At 53.9% G+C, this 23,859-nt stretch overlaps 1 protein-coding gene across 1 annotated transcript in view; it reads right to left on the bottom strand.

The window, feature by feature from the left end:
- LOC127346659 (uncharacterized) overlaps nt 1-22,601 on the bottom strand; it is a 41,153-nt gene extending 18,552 nt beyond the window's left edge. Inside the window, exons 1-4 of the mRNA XM_071828902.1 lie at nt 22,345-22,601; nt 20,690-21,945; nt 9,504-9,696; nt 8,718-9,268 (exon numbers count right to left, since the gene is read on the bottom strand). Of these exons, the coding sequence (XP_071685003.1) occupies nt 8,718-9,268; nt 9,504-9,696; nt 20,690-21,945; nt 22,345-22,354 (2,010 nt within the window). The 5' untranslated portion in view covers nt 22,355-22,601. The remainder of the gene's footprint in view (nt 1-8,717; nt 9,269-9,503; nt 9,697-20,689; nt 21,946-22,344) is intronic.
- Between the last annotated feature and the right edge of the window lie 1,258 nt (nt 22,602-23,859).

Below are 23,859 nucleotides of genomic sequence, written 5' to 3'. Positions count from 1 at the left end.
GATTGATGGACGGCACCCGAAGGATTCGGTTAGCCATGGCTTGTGTAAGCAAAGGTTGGGGGGAGTGTCATCATCATAATAAAACTAAAATTAAAAAAAAAGCACTCCTTCATGGTATGAGATTGTTGGCAGGCACCCGAGGATTCGGTTAGGCATGGTTTGTGAAAGAAAGGTTGGAGGGAGTGCTACATAAAATGAAAATAATATGGGAGCCGCTCTTTGAAGGTTTGTCTGGCAAGGGGGTTAGAGTACCCGCTACCAGTCGTTGACAACAACAAACACCTCTCAAAATGTTACTTTTACCCTCTTTATATGATTTCAAAACTGAAAAAGCTCTAGCACATGATTTAATCCCTGCTTCCCTCTGCGAAGGGCCTGTCTTTTACTTTATGTTGAGTCAGTAAACCTATTTCCCTCCATCTCAAGCAAGCATTTGAGTAGTTGTGATCAAACCATTATATTGTGATTTGCTTCGTCATGTCTTTTATTCTTCCTTGTTTAGTACAAGTTTTATCTGAATGAATATAGCTTTGCAAGTTATCAATGATCATGAAGAGACCATTATGATTGAGTATGCAAGTTGTGCCTTATAAACTTTAACATGAGAGCGCTGCTCAATGAGATAAGTATAATCTGTTAATTGTTCTCTGACCAAGAACGAAGTTTGCCATCACCAATTATGATTTCTTATGCACCTTTATTTGTGATTACCTTATTGTCGGGGGGAAAACCCCGGATAGGGCAATGGACGCGGAGCAGCCGGCTGGCCACTGGCCGGCTCGCGGCAAAGGCCGGCTGAGGAGCAGCCGGCTGGCGCCGTGGCCGGCTGGTCCGGAAGCCGGCTGGCTCTAGGTCCTAGTCGGCCTGGCTACGGCCACCAATGCTGTAGCTGGGCCGGCTTCTACAAGCCATATCCGACTGGGGTCTGTACCTCAGACCGACTCGAGGCTGGCGAGTCTTGCACCGGAAGGAACCGGGTTGGTGATCCGGGTTCCTAAAGTCCACACTGACTCCATCTTCCGTAAAGCGCGGGGCACTGTGGAGCAATAGTGCCACGCGCCGGACAGGCCGTCAGGGCTTACGACGATCCGTACTGGCTACAGTGGCTGACGGCGACAGGGACACCTCCTCTCCATACCGCTGACCGTGGTAGCTGGATGGGACAGGCCACGATGCCTCAACGGCTCCTGACGTCACCGCCTCGGGAAGGAGCGGAAGCCGGAGCCGGCCAAGCCGGCCAGTAAACTATAGGGTCTTATATGTAAAGTGCCGGCGCCTATATAAGCCGCACTACCCCCTCTCGTGCAGGGGATCGATCATTCTTACTTCATTCCACCCATAGAGCTGCCCTGTGAGAGAGACCATCGTCTCCCTTAGCCTCCCAGGAGCAGCCGGACACAGCTCTAGGAGCACCATTGTATTGTGTGATCATCATATACACTCATAGCAGGAGTAGAGGTTTTACCTCCATCGGAGGGCCTCGAACCTGGGTACGTCGCCGTGTCGCTCGTGCCCATACCCGCATCCGGATACCGCCGTGAGATCCCTCAGGAACCACTTCGATTAGCCACCCTATGGCATATGCCGTGACGATACCACGACATTTGGCGCCCACCGTGGGGCCTTCAGCGTCCTCGGCCGGTGTCTTCATCCGGACGGGCCTCACCATCACCACCGGCGAGCGAGTCGCTTCAGGCTTGATCTGGAGATTCGGCTCCCTCGACTGCGTCAGCGACAACGCTGGCTGCTTCGCCGACCGGCCCTTCCCAGCCGGCGGCAGCGTCATCTCCTTCGGCGGCCACGACGTCTACGTCGCCACCGTCGCACCGCCGCGCTACCCGCGGCAGGTGCTGCGCTGCGCTAGCCCTCCTCCGCGAGCCGGCAGCAGCGCTCCCGCCAGCCCCGCCGTCGTGCAAGTCATGATGGCTGGTGAGGAGCCCCCCGTCAAGAACCCGCGCACCCGTGGCCCCGGCCTGGAGCGCAACATCGACCCCAACGCCTCCGGCTCAGGCGCCAGGCCGCCACCGCCACCGTCCCGGCTGGACGAAGTCCGGCGAACCGAGCACGCCGCTCACGCTGGCGGAGACCCCACCGCCATCGAGGCGGATTTGGAGGCGCACCGCCAGCTCCTCCTCAAGCAAACCGAAGAGCGGCTGCTGCTAAGCGCCGGATGGAGATCACCCAGCGCGAGTACAACCGCGCCCACGGCCTCACTCCGGGCGGCGACGAGCCAAGCCGAGCCGGTCACGTCCGCCGCAGGGGCCGCGACCTTGGCGCCGAGATCGCCGCGACGGCGCTCCTTCGCCGGCTCCGTCCGCGAGCTGCCCGTCTACAACACCCCGACAAGAACATGCGCGCGGCAGAAGCCGCCGCAGAAGAGCTGAACCGCCTTGAAGGCGAAGAGTTATGCCGCCAGACCAAGCGGGTGACTGAGCTGCTCAACGCAGCCAACAGGCAGATCGCCGACCCCAGGTATGTCAATGCCCCCAGAGCTTCTCATGCTCGTGGCGCTGCAGGCAACGACAGGGAAGGCGCCAGGGACACGGCCGAGTCCGCCTCCCCGGCACCAAGCCGGCGCCATGATTCCCGGGCCACGCACGCAAGTTCGGGCCGGCCGAGCCACCAGCCGAGCGGCGGCAGCCGCAGCCGGCCTCCCCAAGCCGAAACCAGGAGCAAGACTCCGAGCCCCGCCGTCGGCACCGGCCGGCTCCGAAGCAGCCGGCACACGCCAGCCGGCACGTTCCGGCTGGGCCCCCGCATCGAGCCCACCGACGCCAGAGACCGCCTCGACCGGCTGGTCGAATCCCGCATCGCGGAAGAGGAGGCGCCGGCTTGCCCCAAGTGCTTCGGGCCCCGCATCGCCAACGAGCCCGTGCTCGACGGCTTCCAGCTCCCCCGCGACACGCCCAAGTACGACGGCACCGCCAAGCCGGAGGACTGGCTGCTGGACTACTCCACCGCAGTCGGCAGCTCGCGGGGCACCCAGGGGGGGGCGGTGCGCTACTCCCCACGATGCTGGTCGGCTCCGCCCGCACAGCTCAACAACCTGCCAGCCGGCGGCATTAACGGCTGGCTGGACTTCGAAGAGGCTTTCGTCAGCAACTTCACCGGCACCTACCGCCGGCCGGGTCGCCTCGGCAGCTTGAGATGTGCAAGCAGGGCCCGGACGAGACGGATCGCGCGCGTGCTGACGCGCTGGTGCGAGATGCGCAACTCCTGCGAGGGCGTGCACGAGATCCAGGCCATCAGCTTCTTCATGGGAGGCTGCCGGCCAAACACCATGCTGTGGCACAAGCTGCGCCGCAGTGACCCCAAGTCGATGGCCGCCTTGATGGCCATCGCGGACAAATACGCGCTGGCTGAAGAAGCCGGCAAGGCGCCGGCTGACCCAGCACCGGCTCCCTCCAAGCGGGACCATCACAAGTCGGCTGAGCACAAGCCGGCAGACGGCGCCTCTCATGGCAGCCGGCGGGATAACTACCGCAGCAAGCGTCACAGCGACCAGCCGGACCGCCGGTACGGCTCCGCCCACGTAGCCGCCGTGGCAGACAACGCGGCAGGCGGCAGCCGCCGCCAGAAGCAAGACCGGCAGTGGAAGCCGAAGTACACCTTTGAGCAGATGCTCGACTCGCCGTGCAAGTACCACAGCGGCAAGAACCCCTCCAACCACACCACCCGCGACTGCCACTTCATGAAGCGGCTGACCAGCGGTGAACCTCTACCGCCTCCACCCCCGCCCCCACCAGCTGGCGGGCCGGGTGGCCAAGCCGGCGCAGAGAATGTCAACCTCGAGCACCACGAGGCTAACCAAGTGCACCATGGCGGCCGATATCTGGCCGAAGACGCCACCTACATTATCTTCACCTCCGAGCCCGAGGACAGGACGAGCCAGCAGAGCCGTTCCCTCGAGGTCAACGCGGTCATACCGCCGGTCCCCCAGTACCTAAACTGGTCAGAGCAGGCCATCACTTTTGATCGCCGCGACACACCGGCTGTCCTGCCGAAGCCGGGCAGCTACGCCATGGTCCTCGACCCCACCATCGGCACAACCCGGCGCAGCGTGCGATTTGCGCGCGTCCTCATCGACGGCGGCAGCAGCATCAACATCCTCTACCGCGACACCGCCCGCAAGCTGGGCATCCAGGAGGCCGAGTTGCGCCCCACCCCCACCGTCTTCCATGGCATCGTGCCAGGCCATTGCTGCAAGCCGATCGGCCGGATCACGCTGGAGGTGATGTTCGGGAAGCCGGACCACTTCCGCACCGAGAGAATCGAGTTCGAGGTGGTGGACCTCGTGAGTCCCTACCACGCGCTCCTAGGCAGGCCGGCCCTGACCAAGTTCATGGCGGTGCCCCACTATGGATACCTGAAGATGAAGCTGCCTGGCCCCAAGGGGGTCATCACCGTAGCCGGCGACTATCGCCGCTCCATGGACTGCGCCACGCAGAGCTCCAAGATGGCCCAGACGCTGGTCATCGCCACCGAGAAGCAGCTCATCCACGACGCCGTCGCCCTCGCCAAGGCCGCGCAGACAGACATGCCGGCTGCGGGCAACCCGGCTGGGATGACTCACTTCCAGCCGGCCGACAACACCAAGAAGATCCTGCTGGACCCGGCGCAGCCGGACAAGTTCGTCACCATCGGTGCCGGCTTGAGCAAGAAATAGGAAAGCGAGCTCACCAGCTTCCTCCGTGAGAATCGGGACATCTTCGCATGGACTCCAAGAGACATGCCGGGTGTGCCGAGGGAGTTGGCTGAGCACCACCTCCACGTCCGGCCCGAAGCCAAGCCGGTGAAGCAGCCTCTTAGGCGCTTCGCCGAAGAACGAAGGAAGGCCATCGGTGAAGAAATCGCCCGGCTCCTAGCTGCCGGCTTCATCATGGAAGTACTGCACCCGGACTGGTTGGAGAACCCGGTCCTGGTTTTGAAGAAGAACGGCTCCTGGCGCATGTGTATCGACTACACCAGCCTGAACAAGGCGTGCCCGAAGGACCCCTTCCCCCTGCCGCGCATAGATCAAGTTATAGATTCGACTGCCGGCTGTGAACTGTTGTCTTTCCTAGATGCCTACTCAGGCTACCACCAGATTCCTTTGAATCCGGCTGATCAAATAAAGACTTCGTTCATTACCCCGTATGGGGCTTACTGCTACACGACTATGCCGTTCGGCTTGAAAAATGCAGGCGCCACCTACCAAAGGTGCATGCAAAAATGCTTGCAGGATCAAATCGGCAGAAACGTTCACGCATATGTGGACGATGTCGTTGTAAAGACCAAGGAGACGACTACCCTCCTTGATGACCTGAGAGAAACCTTCACCAATCTGAGAAGATTCCGGATGAAGCTCAACCCGGCCAAGTGCACATTCGGCGTGCCGTCTGGCCAGCTCCTTGGCTACCTCGTCTCTCAGCGAGGGATCGAAGCCAACCCGGACAAGATCAGTGCCCTGGAGAAGATGGAACTGCCGCAGTGCCTCAAGGACGTCCAGAAGTTTGCTGGCTGCCTGGCTTCCTTGAGCCGCTTCGTCAGCCGGCTAGGGGAGAAGGCACTGCCCCTGTATCAATTAATGAAGAAGGCGGACAAATTCGTCTGGTCACCGCAGGCGGATGAGGCTTTCCGTGACTTGAAGCGCGTGCTCTCAACCGCGCCAATCCTTGCAACGCCGGCTTCAATGAAGCCGATGCTGTTGTACATCGCAGCCACCAACCGAGTGGTTAGCGTTGTCCTGGTGGTGGAGCGCAAAGAAGCCGACAGAGAGCAGCTGGTTCAGCGCCCAGTCTACTACCTTAGCGAAGTGCTCTCCCAGTCGAAGCAAAACTACCCCCACTACCAAAAGGTCACCTACGGCGTCTACATGGCGGCCAAGAAACTGAAGCACTACTTCCAAGAGCACCCCATCAAGGTGGTTGCCACAGCGCCCTTGGCAGAAATCATCGGCAGCAAGGATGCCAACGGCCGGGTTGCCAAGTGGGCCCTGGAGCTAGCCGCCCACACCATCCTCTACGAGCCACGCACAGCCATCAAGTCGCAGATCCTCGCGGACTTCTTCGTCGACTGGGCTGAGATGCAGTACCTGCCGCCTGTGCCGGATTCCACACACTGGAAGATGCACTTCGACGGCTCGAAGATGCGCAACGGCTTGGGAGCCGGCATCGTCATCACCTCTCCCAAGGGAGACCGGCTGGACTACGTCCTGCAGATCCACTTCGCCGCATCCAACAATGTGGCGGAGTATGAAGCGCTCATTCATGGGCTGAAGCTGGCCAAGGAGATTGGCGTGCGTCGCATACTCTGCTTCGGCGACTCTGACTTGGTCATACAACAAGCATCTGGCGACTGGGACGCGAAGGACGCCAACATGGCCTCATACCGCTTCCATGTCCAGCAGCTATCCGGCTTCTTCGACGGCTGCGAATTCCACCATGTGCCACGGGCAAACAACGAGGCGGCTGACGCCTTGTCCAAGATTGGCTCAACCCGGCAAGCCATTCCGCCGGGCATCGCCTTGGCGGTTCTCAAGAAGCCGTCCATCATACCGTCACCGGACTCGGATTCAATATTCGTGCCGGCTGACCCGGGGGCTGCTCAGCCAAACCCGGGGGCTTCATCGCCCAAGTCGGGGGCTAACAAGCCGAACCCGCCGGCTACCATGCCGAACCCGGGGACTTCTCAGTCCAACCCGGGGGCTTCATCGCCAAACTCGGGGGCTAGCAAGCCGAACCCGCCGGCTAGCAAGCCGAACCCGGCGACCATGCAGTCGAATCCGGAAGCTCCCACGCAGGAGGCCCTGTTGGTCAGCGTATTCGAGATAAGATGCGTACCTTCATGGGCACAAGAATTCCTCTCCTACCTCACCGACGGTGTGCTGCCTGATGATAGAGTCCAGGCCAGGCAGATTGAGAGAAGGGCCAAGGCCTATACCATCATCAACCACCAGCTGTACAAACGCAGCGTAAGTGGGGTGTTCCAGCGGTGCGTCGAGCCGGCTGAAGGGATTGAACTCCTACGGGAAATCCATCAAGGAGAGTGCGGACACCACGCCTCATCCAGAGCCATAGTGGCCAAAGCCTTCCGGCACGGTTTTTATCGGCCGATTGCGCTCGAGACGCAGAAGAGTTGGTGAAGAAGTGCAACGACTGTCAGCGCTTCGCAAAGAAGAGACACCAGCCGGCTTCCGCCTTGAAAACCATCCCCATCACATGGCCATTTGCCGTATGGGGCTTGGATATGGTAGGCCCATTCAGAACGGCGCGAGGCGGCATGACACATCTCTTGGTGATGATTGACAAATTCACCAAGTGGATCGAAGCCAAGCCAATCAAGAAACTGGACGGGTCTACAGCCGTCACATTCCTCAAGGAAATCATTGTGAGATTCGGCTACCCCCACAGCATTATCACCGACAACGGCAGCAATTTCTCCCAAGGCATCTTCTCTCGCTATTGCGGGGAAATGGGGATCCGGATGGCCCTATCTTCTGTGGCACACCCAGAGTCCAACGGACAAGTGGAAAAGGCTAACGGCTTAGTCCTAGCCGGCATCCGGCCCCGGCTGGTGGAGCCGCTCGAGCGAGCAGCCGGCTGCTGGATTGAAGAACTGCCCAATGTGCTGTGGAGCCTGCGCACGACGACAAACCGCTCGGTCGGCTTCACACCATTTTTCCTTGTATACGGGGCCGAAGCCGTCTTGCCGACTGATATCGAGCATGACGCGCCAAGGATCAAGCTCTACACAGAAGCCGAAGCCAAAGAACCTCGCGAAGATGGAGTTGACCTGGTCGAAGAGGCCCGACTGCTGGCTGCGTCTAGATCTACTATCTACCAGCAAAGCCTCCGACGCTATCACAGCCGGAAGGTCCAGCCCTTAGCATTCCGAGAAGGAGACCTAGCGCTCCGGCTGATCCAGCGGACAGCCGGACAGCATAAGCTGTCATCCCCATGGGAGGGTCCCTTCATCGTGAGCAAGGCAGTAGGCAATGATTCCTACTATCTCATAGATGCCCAAGAGGCTAAGAAAAACAAGCCGGACAAGGCTGACGAGGAGACTAAACGTCCCTGGAATGTCAGTTTACTCCGCCCATTTTACACATGAGAGCAGGAATGTATGTATCCCTTGTATCCCTTTTGCGAGTTATGAAAAAGCACGCGCCAAGAGCGCCGTTTCCGACAAGTTTTTCGCGTACTCCACCTTGTTTCGCCAATTGGCTTGAACCCTCTCACGCGGTCGGCTCAGTAACGTGATCCGGTTTCCGACAGCCGGCTTCCGATCCAGCTACAGACCGCAACTCGGCTGTCCGGCTGGCGGGAGTAAGGCCTAGGGAGCCGGCACGCGAAAAACGACTAAGGGAAAGAGTAAGAGCGAGTTGACTTGCAACTTTTTATATAAGTGCCGGATTGCCGAATTTAGCTCGTTCGACCGAAATACTGTCGGCCTCACCCAGCGGCCCGCTCTTGATCCGGCGACGGATCGCAAGTCGGACGTACGACCGGCAAGAGCACAGCCAAAGAGTGGGGCAGATGGGAAAAAGCGAACGAGTCGAAAGAAAGCAACTCGGCACACAAATGAATAACCAACACATTAAAGTGTGACATAATTAAAGGGCGATAATATTCATACATGTGCACCCGGCATCCCGGGGATTTAATAAATTGTCTTGGCAAAAGAACAACTGAAAAGCAGGTAATCTAAGCCGGAGGGGCATCAGCGGAGCCGGCTGCCGGGTCGTCCTCGGGCGCGTCTTCCGCCTCCTCATCTTCCATGTAATCTTCATCGGATGGAGGAGGGTTCGGGTCCGCGACGAAGGCGCCCTTGTCGACGAAGTCGGCGATGGCGCTGGCTCGGGCAAGACGGGCGGCCTTGAGATCGGCTGGGAGCTTGTCCTCCACGCCGGCTCGCCGGAACTGGAGCTGCCCCAGGTCCACCTCGTTGTACCAAGAGAGGACGAAGGACAGCGCCATGTCGGCACCAGCGCGCGTGGCCGACTCCTTCCAGTCGAGGAAGCGGTCCGGCGCCCGCTCCATCGAGGAGATGAGGCCGGAGATATCTTGCGGCACCGCCTCTTCAGGCCACAGCATTGGCACCAGCTCTTCAGCCGCCTTCCGAAGCTCCCAGCCAAGTTTGGTGATGGGCTCGATGCGGGCAGCCATGGACGCCATGTGGTCCTCCATGGAGAAGTACTCTGAGCTGCCCTCGCCGGTCTCCCGCCTCCTGGAGTCGCGCGCGACGCCAACGGCTGCTAAAGCCGCGTCCTGCGTCTCCGGGAAGGCCGCTGCAAGAAGAAGCAAGTCAGAAACCATCGAAGCCGAAATAAGCTGAAAAATGCAAATTTTCGAAGTCCTAAGCCAAAAGGAAAAGCCTGGCGGCAGCCGGCAAGAACCGACTGCCACCAGCCCGAAGATGAGGATAGCGAAGAAATCAGAAGTTTCTGCTGCCGGCTGCCAACGAAAGCCGGCAGCCGACAGCCGAAAGCCGGCAAAGGGAAAGGAACATAGAGATGCACTCACCCGCCAAGCCGCGATCAAGCGCGCTAAACTCGTCGGTCCAGCGCTTGGCGGTAGCCGTCAGCTCTGTGGACTTGGCGGTGACCTCCTCCTGCAGCGCAAGCCGCTGCTTCTCCACCTCCGTCAGCCGCCGGCTCAGATCCTCCACCTTCTCCTTCTCCGCCGTCCTGAGGGAGTTGAGCTCAGTGAGGTGGTTCTGCTCCAGCAGGCGCAGCCGCGTCAACTCCTGCTCAGCCAGCTTGAGCTTGCCGGCGGCGGATCGGCCCGCTTCCTCGCTCTCGGCGCACTGGGCACGAGCAGCCCGGAGGTCCGACTCCAGCTGCGGGACCTTGGCGGCTTCAACTGCGAGGCGGCCGGAAAGAAAACATCAGCCAACCAAGACTAAAAAGAAAATAAGACATCGAGTCGAAAGAAGCAAGAGCTTACCCTTGGCGGTTTCCAGCTCGCGGGCCAAGTCGGCCCGGTCCAGCTTGGCCTTGTGGTAATGAGTGACGGCGCGATTATACAGAGTGGTGCGCCGATCCATCACAGCCTAAGGAAAAGAGAAAGTCAGTCGAACAGGCGAAACCCGTGCCGGCTCCAAGCAGCCGGCCCATGCCTCGGAGGGCTACCAGGATAATAATCAGGTCAAAAACAGACGAAGCTTACCTTGCCGGCTTCCTCCACCTTGGCAACGTTAGCCGCAGCCTCGGCAGCCCTGGCCTTGAGGTTGGCCTGCAGGCTGGAGAAGAACATCTCCACCGATGCTTGGCCGGGGTTCCCCTCCCGGCTGGTCACCTCGTAGGAGTCGGCGCGGAGCCACGCCTGCTCCATGGTGGCAGCCGAGCCAAGGCTGGAGTCGGAGGCGGACGACACCTGAAGAAGAAGTGCGCCCTTGGCCACATGCAGGCCCTGCTGCGACGCTGATGGGGTCTCCGTCCTCACCAGCGCGCGCGAGTCGGCGCCCTCCATGCGCGCCGGCTCGTCCCTCGCCGGCTCCTGCCTGGCCGGCTCCTCTGTCGTCGGCTGCGGCGGTGGCGTCGCTCCAAGCGCAGCGGATGGCCCAGCCGGCGCGATCGTGTTCGGCGCACAGGGGTGCCCCCTTCGGGCTCTCATCCAGCTCCACCACGCTGGGCCTGGTGCCGGCTCCAGCCGCAGCGGCGCAGCCCTGCCAGCTCCGGTTCCAGGAGCAGCCCTGCCGGCTCCGGCTCCGGTCGAAGGCGGCATACCCCGCCCGGCCCCGCCGGCTGGGTCGAAGACGTGTCCGGCGCGGGAACATATCGTCCAGCGTCGGCTGCCGCGGCGGCTCGGCCCGCGTGCCGCGATCGCGCCGAGGCCAGCGGCACGGCAAAGGAAGGTGCCCTGCGGGAGGCGGAGTACCGCGGCGGCGGCGGCGTAGGTGCGCGCGAGGAAGGCTGCGGCGTCTGCTCCCTCCTCTGGCGCGGAAGCGGCGACACAACGCGTGGAGCTTGCCGGGAGCCGCCGCCCTGGGCAAACTTGATAGGGGCCCTAGCCGGATAAACAGAGAGAAGATAAGCATAAAAGTAAGGAAAGAAAAGGAATCAAACAAGAAAGAGAACTCACCCGGCCTGCTCCGGAACCTTCTTCGGCTGCTGCCGGCGCTGCTTCTTCGCCTTCGCCTCCCAGGCGGCGGTGGAGCCGACTCGCTTTGTGCCCTTGGGCGCCGAAGTCGCCGTGGTGCTGGGCGGCCTCGTGCGAAGGGGCACGGCGGGGATTGGCCCCGTGGCGGACGTCGCCGGCTCCTCGTCCTCCTGCTGCTCTGGTGAAGGGGGCGGATTGTGCTCCCCCTGGCCGCCTAGATCAGGCGCCTGCAGCAGGTCATCGTCGCCGGCCTGGTCGCCGGCTTGGTCAGCCGGATCGACGTGATCCGGCGTCCACCTCCTCGTCGCCAGGTCGCCGTCCTCGGCGTTCTGGCGCTCAAAGAGCTAGAAAGACAGAAAAAGCATGAGCAAATAACAAGCCGGAAGTCGGCAGAAGAAAAAGGGAAGTCGGCCTTGCAGCCGCAAGCCGGAAATTGGCAAAGACACGAGGCTTACCCGCTCCGGTGGATGGTCCCTGTCGCGGGGCGCCAGCCCGTAGTTCCAGTCGTCCGGCTGGTTTGCCTTGGTGATGTTATTCACCCGGCTGGCCACCTGGGCCTTGGTGAGCAGTGCCTTGGACGTCCGGTTCGGATCGAACCGGCCGGACATGTGCTCGATTTTGTGGGTGCGCATCTGGAGCGGCAGCACCCGGCGCTCGGCGATGGTGCAGAGGAGATCTTCGGCAGTCAGCCCATTGTCAACAGTTGCCGCCAGGAAGTCCCAAAGCAGGTTCACCTCAGCGTCCGGATCCGTCGAGCGGGCGTTGTAGCTCCAGTTGATCCGGCCGACTGGAGGGGCCGGGTTGAACTCCGGCAAGTTGATCCGGTCGACGAGCTGCCCCTCGTTGCGCACATAGAAGAACGACATTTGCCAGTTCTTCACCGAGTCAACGGTGGGGATTTTGGGGAAAGGCGTACCGGGCCGAGTGTAGATCGAGGCGGCGCCGCAGGCTCGCAGGTGGCCGTCGGTGGTTTGCGCCTTCAAGTAGAACAGCCGGCTCCAAAAGTCGATGTCGGGCCACAAGCCGGCGTAGGCCTCCATGAACGCCACAAAGCAGCTGAGGAGGACGCACGCGTTGGCCGGCAGGTGGTGCGGCTGCAGGCCGAAGTTGTCGAGAAACTGCCGGAAGAATGTCGAAGCCGGCAGGCCCAGCCCGCGATCAAGGTGCGCGCCGAAGACGACGCGCTCGCCGGGCTCCGGCGCGGGCTCCGTCTCCTCGCCGGGCACCCGCGTGACCACCGACCGCGGGATCCGCCGGAGGCGCACCAGTCGTTCGATGTCGTCCTCCCGCATGTATGAGCCCCTCCACGATCCGCTGGGAGACGCCATTGTTGAAGCAGAAGAAGAAGACAACCAGGAGAGGCGAAACGGCGATGAGGAGCCTTGCGACGGCGGCGGCGACGGCGGCGGCTGAGGACGCTCCGTCGAAACGCGCGGCCCCGTGGCGCCGGATTGATGGAGTGGCGGCGGCGGCCCGGCGGAAGATCGTCGGGGCAGCTGCTCGCCGGAGTTCGCCAGGAGGCCGCCGGAGGAAAAGCGTGGGCGTGCGACGGAGAAAGCTTGAGCGAGAGAGCGAAGAATGCGAGGAAGAAGAAGGGCGCCTCGGTACCGCTACCGGGGGCATTTATAGCCGCCTGGCGCGCCAGTTGCGCGGCCACGTGGCGATCGTGGGCCACGATCGGGATTTACTGCGCCGTAACTCCTCCCACGACCACGACGGTTACCGAAACGGCCACACCACGTCGCCCACTACCGCACCGGATCCGGAGGAACATTGATGTGACCGAGACGAACCGACCGCAGGGCCGGGCGTCGAACCGATCAAGTCGGGCGCAGGGCCCGAGGCGGCGGAGACTCCGGCGCGCCGCAAGCCGGAGCCGGACAATAAGTTCCATTCGAACCAAAATTCATCAGCAAGGCGGAGACGCCATCAGATCTTGCGAGAAAGCAAAAACTGTACAAGCATAAAAAGCGGCCGGCTAGAAGCAGCCGGCGGGAACGAGCCGGATGAGGGCGCAGCCAGCTGAATGAAAATTCTCAGTCGGCCCCTCCAAGTGCCGTCAAATATATTCGAGAAGCCAGGAAAACCTGCCTAGGTCCTTCTAAACGCAGGACCTTGCCAGCTTCGGGGGCTAATGTCGGGGGGAAAACCCCGGATAGGGCAATGGACGTGGAGCAGCCGGCTGGCCACTGGCCGGCTCGTGGCAAAGGCCGGCTGAGGAGCGGCCGGCTGGCGCCGTGGCCGGCTGGTCCGGAAGCCGGCTGGCTCTAGGTCCTAGTCGGCCTGGCTACGGCCACCAATGCTGTAGCTGGGCCGGCTTCTACAAGCCATATCCGACTGGGGTCTGTACCTCAGACCGACTCGAGGCTGGCGAGTCTTGCACCGGAAGGAACCGGGTTGGTGATCCGGGTTCCTAAAGTCCACGCTGACTCCATCTTCCGTAAAGCGCGGGGCACTGTGGAGCAATAGTGCCACGCGCCGGACAGGCCGTCAGGGCTTACGACGATCCGTACTGGCTACAGTGGCTGACGGCGACAGGGACACCTCCTCTCCATACCGCTGACCGTGGTAGCTGGATGGGACAGGCCACGATGACTCAACGGCTCCTGACGTCACCGCCTCGGGAAGGAGCGGAAGCCGGAGGCGGCCAAGCCGGCCAGTAAACTATAGGGTCTTATATGTAAAGTGCCGGCGCCTATATAAGCCGCACTACCCCCTCTCGTGCAGGGGATCGATCATTCTTACTTCATTCCACCCATAGAGCTGCCCTGTGAGAGAGACCATCGTCTCCCTTAGCCTCCCAGGAGCAGCCGGACACAGCTCTAGGAGCACCATTGTATTGTGTGATCATCATATACACTCATAGCAGGAGTAGAGGTTTTACCTCCATCGGAGGGCCTCGAACCTGGGTACGTCGCCGTGTCGCTCGTGCCCATACCCGCATCCGGATACCGCCGTGAGATCCCTCAGGAACCACTTCGATTAGCCACCCTATGGCATATGCCGTGACGATACCACGACACTTATACTTGTTTCAAGTTGAGTTATATGAGGAAGTTGACTACTATAATGTCTTGTGCGAATGAATATGATGCTTCTTGTCCGTATTTTATTTATCGACTCTTCACTCCATAAACATGTGGTCCTGTTTATCGAGCTCAGTTTCGCTTGGGGACAAGCGAAGTCTAAGCTTGGGGGGAGTTGATACGTCCAATTTGCATCACTATTTTATATCATAATTTGCTGTTATTCATTGATATATTTCATATTGGGACACAATACTTATGTTATTTCATCTATTTTGCATGTTTCATCATTATTGGAGGATCAAGCACCGGAGCCAGGATTCTGCTGGAAAAAGCACCGTCAGAACGCAATATTTCAGAAGATCAACTGTGGAAGGAAATTATACCAAAAATCCTATTTTTCAAGATGACGAAGGAAGCCAGAAGGAGGAGCCAGGTGGACCCAGGGTGGGCCCACACCATAGGGCGGCGCGGCCCATGGCCTGGCCGCGCCACCATGTGGTGTGGGGGCCCCACAGCCCCTTTGGCCTCCTTTTCTTCGCGAAACCCTTCGTCCCGAAAACCTAAGCCACAGAGGGTACCTCGCGAAGAGTTACAGCCGCCTCTGCGGGGCGGAGAACACCAGAGAGAAAAGAGCTCTCCGGCGGGCAGGAATCCGCCGGGGAAATTCCCGTCGGGAGGGGAAATCGACGCCATCGTCACCGTCATCGAGCTGGACATCATCACCATCACCATCATCATCATCTCCACCATCATCACCGCCGTCTCCACCGCTGGACACCGTCACCGCCGTAGCAATTTGGGTTTGATCTTGATTGTTTGATAGGGGAAACTCTCCCGGTATCGATCTCTACTTGTTGTTGATGCTATTGAGTGAAACCATTGAACCAAGTTTATGTTCAGATTGTTATTCATCATCATATCACCTCTGATCATGTTCCATATGATGTCTCGTGAGTAGTTCGTTTAGTTCTTGAGGACATGGGTGAAGTCTAAATGCTAGTAGTGAACTATGGTTGAGTAATATTCAATGGTATGATATTTAAGTTGTGGTGTTATTCTTCTAGTGGTGTCATGTGAACGTCGACTACATGACACTTCACCATTTATGGGCCTAGGGGAATGCATCTTGTATTCGTTTGCCAATTGCGGGGTTGCCGGAGTGACAGAAACCTAAACCCCCGTTGGTATATCGATGCAGGAGGGATCGCAGGATCTCAGAGTTTAAGGCTGTGGTTAGATTTATTCTTAATTACTTTCTTGTAGTTGCGGATGCTTGCAAGGGGTATAATCACAAGTATGTGTTAGTCCTAGGAAGGGCGGTACATTAGCATAGGTTCACCCACACAACACTTATCATAACAATGAAGATTATTTAGCCGTATGTAGCGAAAGCACTAGACTAAAATCCCATGTGTCCTCGAGAACGTTTGGTCATTATAAGTAAACAAACCGGCTTGTCCTTTGTGCTAAAAAGGATTGGGCCACTCGCTGCAATTGTTACTCTCGCACTTTACTTACTCGTACTTTATTCATCTGTTACATCAAAACCCCCCTGAATACTTGTCTGTGAGCATTTACAGTGAATCCTTCATCGAAACTGCTTGTCAACACCTTCTGCTCCTCGTTGGGATCGACATTCTTACTTATCGAAAATACTACGATACACCCCCTATACTTGTGGGTCATCAATGCTCCATGCTTATTTTACACCAATTTATATATGTTTTGTTTACACTTCATTTCACTTTTATACATTTTTCGGAACTAACCTATTGACAAGATGCCCCAATGTCATTTCACTATTTTCTGATGTTTTGTATTTCCGAAAAGTTGTACAGGAAATATTCTCGGAATTGGATGAAACAAAAGCCGAAGTTCCTATTTTACCGAAACGAAGATAGAGTCTAGAGGAGAGACGGAGGGGCGCCAGGAGGCGGCTACGCCAGGCCTGGGCGAGGCACCCCACCGACCTCTCCTCTCCGCCTATTTATACATCTTCTCGGGAAAACCCTAAACACCCGAACCTTTATCCACGAAAAGTTCCGTCGCGGCCGCCATCACGCACCCTAGCTCGGAAGGGTTCTGAAGCTCTTCCCGGCACCCTGCCGGGGAGAGAGATCATCACCGGAAGCCTCTACATCGCCATGCCCACCTCCGAAGTGATGTGTGAGTAGTTTCATCCCTGGACTATGGGTCCATAGAAGTAGCTAGATGGTTGTCTTCTCCAATTTGTGCCTCATGTTTAGATCTTGTGAGCTGCCTATCATGATCAAGATCATCCTTATGTAATGATACATGTTGTGCTTCCTGGGATTCGATGAATATTTAATACTATGTTGAGATCGATTATATACTTGTCATATGTTATTTGTGATCTTGCATGCTCTCCATTGCTAGTAGATGCTCTGGCCAAGTATTTATTTGTGACTCCAAGAGGGAGTATTTATGCTCGATAGTGGGTTCATGCCTCTAGTAATCTGGAAGAGTGACAATAACTTCTAAGGTTGTAGATGTGTTGTTGCTACTAGGGATAAAAATGTTTTGTCTAAGGATAATTCTATTGTTTACTTTACACACTTTGCTTAATGCGATAATCTGTTTCTTGCAACTTAATACTCAAAGTAGTGCGGATGCTAACCGGAAGGTGCATTATTAGTCATAGACGCAGTTGGATTACTGTGTATGTATTATGATGTAATGCCCAAACGAATCTCATAGTAATCATCTTGTCATGTATGGTCTTTATTCTGTCAATTGCCTAGCTGTAATTTATTTACCCAACATGCTATTTATCTTTAGGTAGATACACCTCTAGTGAACTGTGGATCCTGGTCCTTTCCTTTACACTGATAAAATCATCATGTTCTGTTTACTTACTGTAAGCACTGTTCTCTTTAATTCCACTGCAAACAAACATCTCTTTTCCATAGTATACAGTTAATCTTTTGTTTTCAGCAAAACCAGTGAGATTGACAACCTCAGTGTGAGTTGGGGCGAAGTATTGTAGTTGGGTTGTGTGCAGGTTCCACGTTGTTGCTGACGCCGGTAGTGTGCCCTGCCACAAGTCAGCTAGCAACACCTTCAGAAGTCACTCCTTTCTCCTACTGGTCGATTAAACTGTGGTTTCTTACTGAGGGAAAAACTTGCCGCTGTGCTCATCATACCTTCCTCTTGGGGTATCCCAACTGCATGTATCGAGCACCGTCAAAGATTTTCTGGCGCCGTTGGCGGGGAGAAAGAGAATTTTTGCAAGGGGAGTCTCTCATCTCCAATTTCTTTGCATTGTTATTGTTTTGCTTAGTTTACTTTATTTTATCTTGTTTACTTCTTTTTATCAAAACACACAAAAAAATCTTATTAGTTCCTTTTATAGTTGTTATTTTGTTAGCTCGTTATGTTGATCCTTAAGTACGTTCTGAAAGACCTATCAATATGTAGTGCTTCTATAATTGTGAGAGATAACATTGAAGAATTCTTTAATCATATTAGTAAGCAAAAACATATTGAGGATATATCCTTAGTAGAACTTGCTCCTAATTATGAAACTGCTGCAGCTTATTTAGTTCAAAAGTTGGAGGCTAGGATTGTTAACCTTAACCCCATAATGCAGCAAATGTTTCTTAGACTTCATGACATTGAGAATGATGAAAAGAAAGATTTTATTCTGATAACTTTGCTTAAGGAATTTAGAGATGTTGTTATAGAAGCTAGGAAAGTCTTTGATCGGTTTAAGATGCTAGGCTCATGGGTAGATGTTATTGGTACACTTTAAAAGATAGACAAAACCAAATTGGAAAATAGCGAGGAAATCAAAATACCAATACCTTTCAAACTCGTAGGAATGCACGAAGCTCTGGAAAAGAATTTTGATTGGATTGTTCCTGAAAACCCATTTGATAAAAGTAGTGTACCCAAAAGTGTTGAGAGGGAGTTTTCTAAAACTTGTATGGATAAAATACAATTCCTTGTTGAAAAGACTTTCGACATTGATCTTGATGCTTCTTCACTTGACAATACTTGATGCGAACTATTTTTCTGCGCCTAGCTGAAAGACGTTAAAGAAAAACACTCTTGGAAGATAATCCATGTTTATTTTCTGTAATTTTTCTTTTGTTGAGTCTTGAAAGTTGTTGCCTCTGTAACAACCTCTCCATATCATTTTTTTTCATTTTTGTGTCAAGAGTAGTCTCCAATAGGAAGAAAGTAAGATTTGGGAAAGTTGTTGTCTAGAAACAGATTATGTGTTGTTACAAAAAAACGTACTCCCAGCAAGAACGTAATATTGAGCTGTCAATTTTTTTAGCATATGTCCCAGTTATTATCTAACTTTCGTTAGTTTTACACTTTTCGGTCTGAACAACGGAGGATTTTTGAACAAATCGATCTTTTCTTATTGCTCTATTTTGACAGATTTCTTTTTTAGTTCTTTTGAGAGAAAGAGCTTTTTGAAGAAGTTGCTACAGTAGATAATATTTTAATGAATGTTTGATATATGTTAGAACTGAACCCAAATGGATTTGTTATTTTGAATTCACTAATGCTGCTAATGAGAATTGTGTGAAGTTTTGTATGAAGAAAGTTTTCAAGTGTAGGGAGAGAAAAATGATGTAATGAGATGAAGAATGGACAAAAGCTCAAGCTTGGGGATGCCCATGTGAAAGGATCGTATGCCGCACCTAGAGGGGGGGGGGTGAATAGGTGCTAACCAATTTTTAGTTCTTTTTCAATTTAGGCTTGACACAAATGGTAAATTCTCTAGATATGCAACTAAGTGAATTTACCTATATGACAAGGCTACCAACTAAGCAAGATAACTAAGCAATAGAGAGAGAATAGGATAGAGGTAACCGAGAGTGGAGCACGCGATGACACGGAGATGATTCCCGTAGTTCCCTTCCTTTGCAAGAAGGTACGTCTACGTTTGGAGGAGTGTGGTTGCTACGAAAGCCAAACCAACAGCCACGAAGGCTTCACTCAGATCTCCGGTGAGCAACGCCACGAAGGCCTAGCCCACTTCCACTAAGGGATTTCCTCGAGGCGGAAACCGGGCCTTTACAAGGTTCTTGGGGCACACATCCACAACCAAATTGGAGGCTCCCAAATCTGTTACAACACAACAATCAACAACAATACATCAACACGAATCAACTAGGGAACCAAATAGGAACACTAGCATGAGATCCCTCAAACAAGAGAGGGGGAAATGAAGAACGCTTCGGTGAGGATGTAGATCGGTGTCTTCTCCTTCGAATCTCCAAAGATCAAGAGATTTGGTTGGGGGAGGAAGGAGATCTTGCAAATCTTGACTTTCTTTGAGTTGGCTCTAATGGAGGTGGCTTGGCAGAATTCTTGTGCAATGATTGAGCAAAGAGGCAAGGAGGAAGAAGGGGGGTATTTATACCCCCACTCAAAATGGAGCCGTTGAAGTTCCGGGGCCGGATAATCCGGCCTAAGTAAGGGCCGGATAATCCGCCCCCGGATAATCCGGTCTTCGGGCAAAAGAGTGACAATGTCCGGCCAAATGTCCGGCCTCCTTCGAGTTGATTTTCTTCCAGTCCTTAGCGAAAAAGCGGGGGCCGGATATTTGCAAAATATCCGGCCCGGATAATCCGGCCCTGGTACAATACCGGGACATTATCCGGCCAAATGTCCGGCCCCCTTCCAGAGCCACATTTCCTGAAACACTTAGCCAAAAACAGGGGGGCCGGATATTTCGACAATATCCGGCCCGGATTATCCGGCCTGGCCAAACTTTTTCTGAAACCTTTTTGACACACGATCAAATCCAACACACATGAATAAATATCTATGTAATCCCTGTACCACTTAAACAAACATTAGTGTATCATATATATTGACATCAAACACACAAAACATAATGTGAGAGATGTTCTTTCAATCTCCCCCTTTTTGGTGTTTGATGACAATATACGGATTTGCAAAAGAATCATTATAGAGACAAGCATGATGGCAAAACATAGAGGCACTCCCCCTACATGTGTGCATATAAGTAATTTGCATTTGAATACAAATACACAACACATAGAAGTATGGTGCCTCAACACAAGAGATATCCAACATGAGCTCTAACAAAAGACATTGACACATATGAAGTTGAGATAGGATGAAGGAAGTCATACCCATGTGTAGATATATAATACGGAGATATAGCATCACACATAATGAAATATCCTTGATCTCAACAAATAGAAATCCGAAAACCATAACAATGTCTCACACCACATAGCACATAGTTTTGAACGGCACACAAATAAACCAAATAGTTCAAATAAGCGGGAACACAAGCAATATAAGAATGATAAACGCCTATGCTTGTGCCCAAACCATGCAAATCCCCGAGAATCCTAATAGAACACTTCTCCCCCTTGGCATCGAGACGCCAAAAAGGGGACAAGCGCGATGCTACACGTCCCATGGGAATCACTCGGAGGCATAATCATCATCGGACTCTTGCACCTCTTCTTCTTCTTCTTCCTCTTCATCAGTGTCAGGAGCATCCGGAGAGCGACGGGAGGTGTTGGACCTTTGAAGGCAATCATCAAGATCACTCCATGGAACCTGTGCAGAGTGCCATCTAGTGTAACCCGGGTGAGCTGGAGGCTGAGGTGGGGGACCTTGATCACCACTGAGCTTGTGTAGAATAACCGCCTGAGTATGCTTAATCTCAGAACGCTCACGGCTAGCTGCATAGTTCTCCTTATGGATCTCAATGTTCATGCAAAGGATGTGACGCTGAAACCAACTAAGCCGGGTCACTTGCTTCCTCATAGCCGGGACATCGGGATGACGACCAGGAGCAATACCACTAGAACGAGCATCACCCATGAAAGAGTCAGGTGCAGGAACAGCAGAAGAGACTGGCTTGAGCTTGTAGGCCTTCTTGACATGGTGCTTCACCAACGGATACCCACTCAAATCTTCACTCACAGACACAGAGTTGTTGATGAGAAGCTGGATGTAGGGTGCATAAGGTATGGTGGTCCGGGAGACCATGGCATCACGGATCTCATGGAAGATAAAGTCCATGATATCAAGAGTGTAGTCCCTCACTTCATCACCATCACGAGCACACTTATAGCTGAGGTGCATAAGATCTACAAGAACTCCCCGGATAGCATCATTGTTACCACCACTTGGGCAAATGGTTGCCCGAAAGAACCGAAGCAACTGACTGTATATGAGAAGCAGCCCCTTTGTAAAACCAATCCTTCCCTCTGAGGTATAGAGATTTGCAAGAGCATTCTTATCTGCCTGTTGTGGTCCATGAAGACGACGACCCTCATCAATAGAGACTCCAAGAATACTGGCAAAGCGGTGCAGAGTGGCACTGCAGTGTGTGGAGCCAGACATCCATTCCATAGTGCGTTCCTCATCAGTCTTGATTGCCAAAGTGGCAAAGAATTGCTTCACCAACTCTGGGCTATAGTCACATTGAATCTTCATGATATCTTTCAAGCCCATTCTTCCAACAACCCAGATAGCATCTTCAAAGTGATCGTTTTCAGCTAGAATGTCCACATCAATGGCTTGCATGGGTCTCAGATTCTTCATTGGCTCATAGATGTCCTTGTAGATGTACATTTGCTCCATGCACCAATATCTCCTGCCCTCTATCTCTTCATCTCTTGGCAAATCTTCATACCAGTTCTTCAAGCGGAGAGCGGAATAAGACACTGGATCCATGGCCTTGTAGTTCTCCCTCACTTCCTTGTTCTTCCTTCTTGAAGTGACCGACTTGCGAGGAGCATTGGGTGCAAACTCGTCACTAGATCGATCATGCCTCTGGCGTCTCCGACCACCCCGAGAAGCACCACCTGTGAGAAGCAAAGGCGGGTAGCAAAGAGAAGGTAATGCTCATAAGTCATGTAAGATATAGTAAAATACTCGAGAAGCATGCTATAAGTTGGTACAAGTCTAAACATGATAGATTGAAGCAAAACTGCAGCGGCGATGAAGCTCCAGGCCGGATAATCCGGTGCCCCTGGGGGCGGATAATCCGGCCCGGCCGGATAATCCGGCCTGCTCGGGGGGCGGATAATCCGGCCCTGCGAGATGTGCAGATTTCCAATCAAAAACATGTCTAAGACTAGATCGGCCTCATAGCATGCAAGAGGAGTACACTACTCATGATTTGGAACAACTAGACACCAATTCCACCAAGAAAATAGCACATATAAAACACAACATCTAGGGTTAGAGATTGTGAATCATACCCACATCCATTGTGGAAACCGCTTGGTGGAGAAGGTAGCTAGGGAGGAGGTGCACCCGATCCACCCAAGAACTCCGAGAGGGGGCGGATGGAGCGTCTCCGGCGAGGAGGAGGAGATCCGGCGGCCTTGAGAGGAGAAAGAGGAGAGAGGCGCGTGGGGGGGAAGGTCTGAACCGTTTTGCCCCCTGCGCCCTCGACTCAACCCTTTCAAGATCTGCCCAGGCCGGATAATCCGGCCCTAGCTTAGGGCGGATAATCCGGCCGGGCCGGATATTCGAGGTGGCCTGGGGCCGGATTATCCGGGGTTGGAAAATTCCAGAATCACGGAAATCCAGCCCATCTTTCGTTGGTTATTTGCAAGTCCCATATATGATGTAATAAAGTATCACGTCACATATAAGGTACAAATTTACCAATAAGATGGAGCACCCTAGATCATCCGACCGAAAAACCTCAAACTCCAAGTTTTTTACCAAACATGACAAATGAGCAAGATGGAAATGGCTTATAGGGGAGAGTAGGCTTAGGTTTTAGAAGATACAAACTGTTAATGGTACATGGTCACTCAAGTTTGCAAGATATGAGCAAATAAGGCCAAACTAGAGTGATTTCCCATAAGAACATGGAGATGTCAATAAAATCCAATGAAAAACCAAACAACTCCAACTCTTCACAAAGAAGAGTGTGGTGGCCTAGGCCACCATATATGAGTGTTATGGTATGGCACCGCGAAGATATATCTTGGGTCCAAACCAATACTCATCATTTAAGCTCACATATCAAAATATGATATAACGAGAATGAAATCTTTAATGTTGGCATTATGGGGGAGGAATAGCTCAATAATTTAAACCGCACTCCCCCTATTTCCATGCCCACATCTAAACCAAATAAAGTTTTGAGACGAAGGTGTGTTTGCAAGATGGTCAAGCTATACTCCTTGAATCAATGATATTTAGCTCATTCCTCAAATAAGTGAACCTTGCTTCATCAAGAGGCTTTGTGAATATATCGGCAAGTTGATCCTTGGTAGGAACATAGATAAGCTCAATATCACCCCGGGCAACATGATCCCTAATGAAATGATTCGGATCTCAATATGCTTCGTTCTTGAATGTTGCACCGGATTATAGGCAATCTTGATAGCACTTTCATTGTCACATAATAGAGGCACTTTGTCACAAATGACACCGTATTCCTTTAAAGTTTGCCTCATCCATAACAATTGAGTGCATCCACTTGCGGCGGCAACATATTCGGCTTCGGCGGTGGAGAGAGATATGCAATTTTGCTTCTTAGAAGACCAACACACCAAGGATCTACCAAGGAATTGGCAAGCCCCGGAAGTTGATTTCCTATCATCCTTGTCACCCGCCCAATCCGCATCGGTATATCCATTGAGAATAAAACTTGAGCCTTTGGGGTACCAAATACCATATCTTGGGGTATCAACCAAATATCGAAAGATTCTTTTGAGAGCCATCATGTGGCTCTCCTTAGGAGAAGCTTGATACCT

This window comes from Lolium perenne, chromosome 4, assembly GCF_019359855.2.
Source record: "Lolium perenne isolate Kyuss_39 chromosome 4, Kyuss_2.0, whole genome shotgun sequence".
In the NCBI taxonomy this organism is placed as follows: Eukaryota; Viridiplantae; Streptophyta; class Magnoliopsida; order Poales; family Poaceae; genus Lolium; species Lolium perenne.
This window is presented reverse-complemented; position numbering and strand designations above follow the sequence as displayed.